General features: G+C 33.9%; 1 protein-coding gene across 1 annotated transcript in view; it reads left to right on the top strand.

The window, feature by feature from the left end:
- LOC107449361 (A-type potassium channel modulatory protein KCNIP1) overlaps positions 1-9,248 on the top strand; it is a 136,352-nt gene extending 127,104 nt beyond the window's left edge. The window contains exons 5-6 of the mRNA XM_071179066.1: positions 6,860-7,072; positions 9,090-9,248. Of these exons, the coding sequence (XP_071035167.1) occupies positions 6,860-7,072; positions 9,090-9,248 (372 nt within the window). The remainder of the gene's footprint in view (positions 1-6,859; positions 7,073-9,089) is intronic.
- Positions 9,249-9,583: the final 335 nt, after the last annotated feature.

Here is a 9,583-nt window from a genome sequence, read left to right as displayed (position 1 = left end):
TTTATTTAAATTACCATTGATTTAAAATTGTTTTACTCTTTAGAAACGCGTTTTAAAAGCACAAACATAAACAACGCAAACACGGGGTTTCAGATAGCTTTGTGATCTTTGAGCTAGTAAAAAATAATTGAATGTGCAGAATAAGTTGAAACAGAAGGTATTTAAATACGAAGATACCTGTGAATGCATAGATATTGCACATTAATTTCATAAATTAAAAAAGCATAAGCATTTTTTTTAATTAAATTTTTTTTTTTTTTTTTTTTTTTTTTATTTTTTTTAAGAAAGCTTACCGAGTTTTACAAAAAAGTAACGATTTCATTCGATATTTCCGTTACAAATACTTGTACTTGTACCCTAAAAAAGTAACGAAAGTACAAGTAAAAGTACTAAATTTAAAAAGTAACGAAGTACAAGTAAAAGTACGTACTTTTTACTTGTACCGGCGGTACAAGTAACGAAAATAAAAGTACTGCCATATATGTACATTAGTAGTCTTAAACCCAAAATTTGGGTCTGCTGTTCAACTACGGTTATATAAAATAAAAGGCAGTCCTTACGCCATTTGTTCTTTACCTCGGAAATAATAACCACGAATGTCAGCAGAAGTGAAATTCGAATAAAAATTCTAAATTCAAGAACGAATAATGTTTTTTAGACCTTGCTTTAAAATTCTGGAAACGATCTCAGTCTTGTCGAAGTATCTTCCATTAAATATTCAGTTTTATGGCCACTAAAAGAAGAGATTTTTCGGTAAAGAGCTTCTCATAAAATTCTTCCTTTTCCTTCTTGACTCAAGAGAGAATCATTTTTATTCTGAAGTTTCCTTAAACAAAAACATTATTTGGAGCTAAAGAGAAAATATCTCGCGTGTTTATTACTTGTTTATTAAAATAGAGGAAATTATTTTAATTCACGCCACATAAACTCTTAGTTCTTCAATTTAGATTTCGGGAGAACGAATTTAGATATTTATTGGTTATAGGGATCATGTGTTGATGACTATTTTTCCGAGTTACCGCCAACACGAAAATCGGTCCCTACAACGGATAAGTACCGAATTTAAGATGCATTGACAAAAAATTTCGATATTTAAAAATATATAACGCAATATTTTGTACAATTTAATTCTATAATATTTATAAATTGATCAATATTTTCGTTACCTTCATAAAAGTTATTAACGCTCGCTGACACTAACATCGTATTCAATAATTGTCGCTATGCACTATTTTCAAATTCGATAATAAATAATAATAACTGTAGTGATCACGATATTATCGTTTTTTACATGTATACACCTATGTGTATTATTTTTAGCCTGTGACAAATGTAAACAAGAATATAGCGTTGTTCTTACGTGAGCTTAGAACAAACTAGATGTGTGGAACAGACTAGATTACAAATTATCGTGTAACAAAAGTAATTAAAAAAAACAATATTGGTATAAGTCATATATTTACCGTTATCCAGTAAAAATACTACCGGATTCTGTCGAGTCACTGGTAAGAAAAACAAAATGTACATCAAAACCAGTTTTATTGTCGATTAAAGGGAAGAGGAGTAGAATGGAAACTATTAGAAACACAGCCAAGTTTTATCAGGCAATCAAACTGATATTGATTTTTTTCACGGCACCTTCCTCATTAGTGACCCAATTGATTTTTTAACTATTTTTCCCTTTTTTTTCTCTTAAATTAGTTTCGATCCCTAATCAAGGGCGCCGGCAGGGGGGTGCAAGGAGGTGCACTTGCACCCCCCTGTTTTATTTTCCATACAATTAAAGAGGTACAGAAAAACAATTTTTTTATAAACTTTTTTAATTAAAAATATTTTTATTCGAAAACAAATAATTAAGTAATTATTGNAAGGTTGTTTTTTTAATGTGTTTATACAAGAGTAAATAATTTAAAATCAATTGAAATTGAAATAAAAAAAAATTATTTATTCAAATTGATTCGATATTTCAAGGTCCTTATAGCAAACTGTTTAATTTATTTTAGTTCATTTTATTTTAAATTATTTTATTTCAGTTATTTCATTTATTTATTTTATTTCATTTATTTATTTTATTTCGTTTATTTATTTTATTTCATTTGTTTATTTTATTTTATTTATTTATTTTATTTCATTTATTTATTTTATTTCATTTATTTCATTTATTTAATTATTTCATTTATTTAATTATTTCATTTATTTATTTCATTTATTTAATTATTTCATTTATTTAATTATTTATTTATGTATTTTGCTTTCAAAATTATATGAAAACGCGATTTTTGGATTTACAAGCTTAGAAAAATTCAGAAATTTGCAAAAAAGAACCATTTTTGCTGTCCCCTGCTTGAGGGTGCCTGAAATTCAAAATAAGAGTAATTATATATTTTTCTTTTGTTGTCCCACCTTTGAGTTAAATTAGTTAAAAGAATTAAAGCATCTTTTGACAAAAAAAGCAATTTTTCGAAAGTACTAAAGAAACCTTACCTATTACGGAGTTCAAAAGACAAAAATTAAATAAGTATTCAAATAAATGAGTGAAAAATAAATTAGTAAAATATTAATAATTAAGGCAATCGGAATCATTGAAAAAAAGATTCGAAAATTTCTCTTCTTCCTTTCATTAAAAAAGGAAAGAAAAAACAATAAATGGAAGTATATTTACAAAAAGGATTATATTATTGACTTAAGCCTAAATATAATTCATATTTATTTGTTCTTTCTTTAATGAACTTTTCTATTTACGAATTTCTAATCCTAGACTCTTATCAAATCATTCCATCAGCTGCAGAAAAATATTACTTCATTTCTGTTTTAAGTTTATCTTTTAAACAGGGCGCACAGGAGGAAAAAAAAGAGGAATATTTAGGGAAAGAGTCATTAAGTGTGATTAGCGACGATTATTTTATTTTTCTTTCCTATTTCTGTTATCTTCCTTCGCAATTTGTTACACAAAACACTCAAAATAAAAATAAAAATCAATTGATAGAGAACTCTAATGATAGTAAATGAACCGTTTTCCGATTTTTCTCTCTGATTCTATTGAAATAGATTTTTCAATGAGGGAGTTTTTTTTTCCTTTTGTTTTAACGCAACTATAAAAAAAAGATCTTATCATTAATGGAATAAATAAATTTTCTTCATTTTACACAAATTATTTTTTAAAATTATTTTTTTACTTGTTTACTTGTTTATATAGAATCTTATAGTGCGTCTAATAATATGGCAGTGTTGGGCATCATTCACGAAAATTTTATTCATGACTAAATTTATTCAGAATAAATTTATTCTGAATGATTATTCATATGAAAATTTAGTCATTATTCATCATTCTTTATGCAAATGTATAAAAATTTTTGAATAATGATTGATGAATAAACTTATTAGTCATGACTAATTTTTCTGAATAAAATTTTGAATAACCAGCAAAAAATGCAATCGATATGTCTTTGTCTATAACGAGATGCAAAACATCGTTTGCTCTTAAACGTCTCATCATCCGTTCCCATTTTTGTTGACCGGTGAAATTATTCAGTTATTCTTGACTGATGAATAAAGGATACTGAATAACGAATAATGAATGATTTATTCTTTATTCAAAATATTTCTGACTAATGAATAAATCTTTATTCATCATTCATATTTTGAATAATTATTCATCATTCTTTATTCATTATTCTGAATGACAAATGCCCATCTCTGTAATATGGCCAGGGACTCGGGGACTGTACAAGACGAATGATACGTTGAAAGAAATTTGTTACCACCTAAGTACAGAAATCAGTTCGCATACTACCCCACCCGTTAAAGTTCCATTTTTTAAATTACCTGATTTGTAAACTACCTACTGTAGATTATCTGCAAATCTACACTATCTGCAACTCGATAAATTAACAATAAATTCTTTTTTCGAACAACGTTTCTTATGCGCTTAAATAAATATACGTAATGTTATTTATTTATTTTTTGAATTTTAAAGAATAAAATTAACACAATCGAACAATCAACACTTTAAATCGAAATAATCACCGCGCAATTAACACTTAATTATCGGATTTCGCGTACTTTGACTGTACGAAAACCGTTAATATGCGCATTAAATAATTAAAATGCAGAAAACGCTTAACTCTGAACTTCAATGGGTCACCCTAGCTAACATGTAGATTAGCTATAGTATGTCTAAGGTAAGAACTCCCCTAGCCATTCGTCTGAACCCGTGGTGGTGATTATGGTATAGTCTGTCTAAGCTGAGAACTCCTCCCGCCACCAAGTGTGAGGCCGCCTGATGCTATGGAAACAAGAATGGCGCATTTTAGGGAGGGTAGCTTCATTCTAGGACAACACAATAGACCGAAGAAAAAGATTCCCTTTCTCCCGCCGAAACCACTCCAAAGTAGTGAAACCGCACCCCAAATTGAAATAGTCATACCTCGTTACCATAGTAATCAGTAATTTTTACTATTACCTAATTATAAATAAGGTTCGAGATGCTTGTGTGTACGATCTCCCAAAATCAACATAAACAATGTCTAATATTTGCTTTAAACTTTAACAGATTGTAAAAACTTAATTGTAGTCATTTCGTAAAGTAAGATAAAACTCATAGTCTCTTACTATTACTATTGATTTTGAAACCAAGTACCTTCGAACCATGAAACCAAGTACCTTAATCCACTTGTGGGTTAGTAAATGTGCAAAATTAGAAGATTGTTTCTCCACAAATGCACTATTCCCTTAGTCAATAGCATGGGAGAGCCGGTTTTGTCATGCGGAGAAGAATGCAGGTTAAAATACGACTTCTTACGTGCAGAGTCGTCAGTGGGTCAACACGTAAAAACAACTCCAGATTTCGGTTTTCGCAGGTCATTCGCATGGGAGTATCAATTACAAAATTACCGCGATCATTAACGATAACAATACACATTGAATACAATAATATCGTGAATATTATACACGACGATACTAATTGAATATATAGGGGAGAGTGGGGNGAGTTTTATTTTAATTAACAGAAAATTACTTTTATGGGGGTCGATGGATATTTCGAAAAACTATGTAGGGGTCGATGATCAAAAAAGTTTGGCAACCCCTGCTCTAGGACAACAAAATAGACCGAGGAAGATTCCCTTTCCCCCGCCGACCCGAACCGAAACCACTCCAAAACAGTGACCCTACACCCCAACTTGAAATAGTCATACCTCGTTACCCTAGTCACCGCCACAGGTCCAGGCGAAAGTCTGGAGGAGTTCTTATTTTACTATAACGAGGGAGCCGTTTTCGAATATTATTTTTCAACCCCTGATAAGAATATATTTTTAGCAAGGAATCAAGAAATTATCTATTAAATGTAGTCATTAGAGCAGCGATGGCTCAGGGGATTTACCAGGAGAGCATTTACCTTCCAATACGGGTTCGAATCCCAGTTGATACGAATTCCGCATCCGGCTTGCACCGATCACAGTGCTGACGTGAAATACCCTACGTGGTAGGCGGAACATGGGTTAGAGTCCCCTTGCCGTCAGGCTAACCGTGGGAGGTTCTCGTGGTCTTCCTCTCCATGTAACGCAAATGCGAGTTAGTTCCATCGAGAAGTCCTCCACGTAGGCAAAATTTCTCCCAATACTCGATCCAGGAGTTCCCTTGTCTTCGGGATTGGGTTCAAAATGACAAGGCTACGGAGTTGAACATTAGTAGTCGTAAACCATATGAACGGGTCGGGTGATCAACGACGGTTATAAAATAAAAACTATAACGAGACATAACTATTTCAAGTACGAGACATAACTTTGTGACGGGGGGAGTTCTTACCGTAGACAAACTATATGTAGAACACGTTAACAGACTTCCAGCTTAAACGGTAACATCTGTATAAACTCACTTAGTTTCAGGTACCCTTTATACCCGATACAACGTTCTAGTAAACCAGTTCCATTCATACACTCAATAACATGCCATGAAATCAGTGAGGGCAGTGTTGATGGGGGTAATTGTGAAGTACAACATCTATTTCATGTGATTGCATCATCGGTACCTAAAGGTTCTGCTGATTTCGCCAATATCCAGTTCGCATTTGAAATGATCTTCGCAATTTCTCACGGTGGCATTACGGGTATAAATATATAATGCAGGATTCATTAAATTTATTTGTTAATTAGAAATCCTAATTAAAGTCAATTAAAGGTAGTAAAAGTGGAAATTAAAGGTTGACAAGTAAAGTCGATTCTCTCATTTGATTCTCTAATAAAGATTCTCTAATAAAATTATATAATGCTAATAAAAAGTGAAAGAAAACTTATGTTTATAAGAAATTAACTCTTTATGAGGCCGTAGGAAATATATTTTCCCAGCTATAATTTATGCAGCCATCTGCTGATAATTTTAAAAAATAAAAATTTTTACTAATGATAAGAAATATTATTCAGAGAAAGTTCGTTTCTGTGAATGATTTCATAACTTAAAATACCGTCTGCTCTTATTAACACATTCGAAGTCAAGCATCACTGACTGCGGTCAGTAAGCGGGTAGGTGAACACTTTGATCAGTCTGTGTAGAAACCAAAGGTGCACAGTATCGGTCTTCGTTTTCTACCGTAAAGTGCTCGACTTCCCGAGCAGGTCGTTGGGCTACCAAGGCAGAGGAGCCATCCCCTTTGCAGAGGATCAAAATTGAGGTGGCATGTCTTCGAATCATCCTTAGGGATGTTTCCCGGACCGCTGCCTGTAGCTCATTGTGCAGTTCTAGTGCGACGTAAATAAAATACCAACCTACCATAAAAATTTAAAAAGAAAACTAAAGTAATCATTTTAAATGGTTAAAAGTAATTCATGCTAGGAAATTTAACAGTCTGGGTTTGTTTTTTCAGGAATTTCTGACAGGCCTGTCGATGATGACGAGAGGTCCGACAGTTGATAAGCTTCGATGGACTTTCAGACTGTACGACATTGATCAGGATGGCCGCATCGGACGTGATGAAATGCGGGAGATAATACACTCCATTTACCTGATGCTTGGACGATACACGGAACCCTCCGTCCACGAATTCACGGCAAAACATCACGCAGACCAAGTCTTCGAAGTGAGTATCTATGCGTATATATATACACAATGAGGTGACTAAAGTCATGATGCAAATACATATGGTAGTATTATCGCGTACAAAATGTATAGATGTGTAGTGCACATGAATTTTATTTGCGTTCAAGTTATTCATCTAAGAATATTTCTAATGAAATTATGACCACCAGACGGTCCCGCAGTGGACTAATCGTACAGACACAGTTCCCAGCAAAACACCGAAGTCAAACATCAATGGCTGCGGTCAGTAAGCAAGTGGGAAACCACTTTGGTCAGTCTACGTAGGGACAAAAAGTGCTCGCCATCAGTCTTCGTTAAACTGTTCCATAGTACAGTGCTCGACTTAGCGCGAAGGTCATCAGGCTACCAAAGCAGGGGAGCCATCCCCTCAGCAGAGGATTAAAATTGCGATGACATGTCTTCGGATCATACACAGGGACGTTTCACAGACCGTCACAAAGAGCCTATTGAGCAGCTCTAGTGCAACGTAAGTAAAGTACCTAATTTTGACGAGCTTGAACAGAGTTAAATGCCACGAAAAAGTCAAACGCATCTTAAATACACACCCACATCCTCAGGGATGATTCCCAAACCTTGGCCAATAGTCCATTGTGCAGCTTAAGATTGACGTAAATAAAATAACAACCTACCTTACCAGAAAACGAGGATTAAGAGATTTTGAACCTGGAAGGATGGTTGGAGCTAGACATATGGGGCAGGAACATTCCATTTTGAAAATTCTGAGGGAATTCAGCATTCCTAAATCTACAGCGTCAAGAGTGTGCCGAGAATGTCCGACATAACCTCCCACCATATACGACCGACGTATGAGTAAAATAGTCTGTGTTAACCGACGAGTAACAACGCGTGAAATAATAACAAGCATCAATGCGAGAGATGAAAATGGGCGGGTCCGTTCGGACAACGCCGCGAAATTTTACTGTAATGCGGTATGGCATCTGAAGACCGACTCGAGTGCTTTTACATCATAGATTCTCAACCCTTTTAACGTTGCCGCCCCCTTAAATAGCAAAAAACATTTCAACGCCCCCCTTCGTGAAAATGCAGTTGTTTAGAGCATGGGGACGGAGGGAGGTGTGCTGAATTATAAGCAAAATCTTAATTTCCTTACGCTTTAAATTTGTTTGGTCTCTTTAAAAAATATAATGTGCTCATTAACTCGATAATTTTCTCGCGGCAGGTAATCGCAGTCTATTTGTTATAATAAAAATAAATACGTTTAATGAAAAAAATACAACAAAGAAACCTATGCTTAAAAAATAATTTATTCTCAATTAGATAATTAAAAAAACAACCAAAATGATTTTTAGCACTAAAAAGTAGTATCAGCAAAACATTCAAGTAACTATGTTAGTGGGATGATTGTACTTAATGGTTCAGAACCAATTTCTTAACGGTCGGCTCAATACTTTTAGTTAGATGATGACGCTAATCCCCTCGTTGCACAATTTTGAGTCGATTTCTCCCTTTCGTGATAAGATCTGTAACAACATTGATTCCACGTTCGACAAACTAGGGGGAAGGGAAGGCAATTAAAAAATGTTTAATGATAGTCTACAGTCCAGGATAGAGACAACTGATGTTACCTTTAAGCCAAAATTCTGTGAGACGATCATCATTTCAAGGTTTACTTAGTTAAAAGTTCAACCAATTCCTCGTAAATCTGAACCTCTACTGTTTCAATATTCACAAAAGGGTTCAGAACCCATAAATCCATTGAGGCACTTCTAGGGAACAAAACATCTTTAAAACGGTCAGAAAAGTTCATGTGCAAAGAGTCAAGGTGTTGACAATATTCTTGTGCGTCATCAGAGTGAATTTCGCCTGCTTGGCTGAACTCATTCCAACCAAAATTCTGCTTCCACGAAATGAGTTTTTTTAGAAAGGCAGAAATAACTGATTTTGTAGGGATCAAATTGAGCTCGTTGCCTTGAAGATGTAAATTATCACCCTTAAATTTTACAGATAAATCTGTCAAAGTCTTTCTTAAATTCCAGCAATCTGTCTCTCAGAGCTACATCTCTGTTTTCGAGGAACTCAAGCATAGAGTCGAAAAGATTCCAATACCTATTGAGACAGAAGCTTTTGGAAAGCCAGCGAAGTATCGGCAAGTGATTGAATTCTTTATCGGTTTTCTTTCACAGCTGTCTGAATAATCAATCGTAGAGAGCATTTCAATGAATTTTGTTCACAGCAGATATGGCATATTGCAATGATTGATGCAAACGGTTGCTGAGATTTTCCCCTACTAAATGCTTTCTGTGAATCACGCAGTGAACAGCTAAGATATCTGGTAACTTCCCTTCCAAAAGAGCAAAGTCGACCCACCATTGCAGGAGCCTATCAGTGGTAATAGACATAATATTCTCAAGAGGAATGTTTTTCTCTTTAAAATAATCTTTGAAAGTATTAAAAATAGATTTACCTTTGATATCTACAATCAAGCTTCTTGCAAAAAGCATCTCTTGAATAATTTTTCCTACCTTTACAA

This window comes from Parasteatoda tepidariorum, chromosome 3 (assembly GCF_043381705.1).
Source record: "Parasteatoda tepidariorum isolate YZ-2023 chromosome 3, CAS_Ptep_4.0, whole genome shotgun sequence".
Taxonomy (NCBI): Eukaryota; Metazoa; Arthropoda; class Arachnida; order Araneae; family Theridiidae; genus Parasteatoda; species Parasteatoda tepidariorum.
This window is presented reverse-complemented; position numbering and strand designations above follow the sequence as displayed.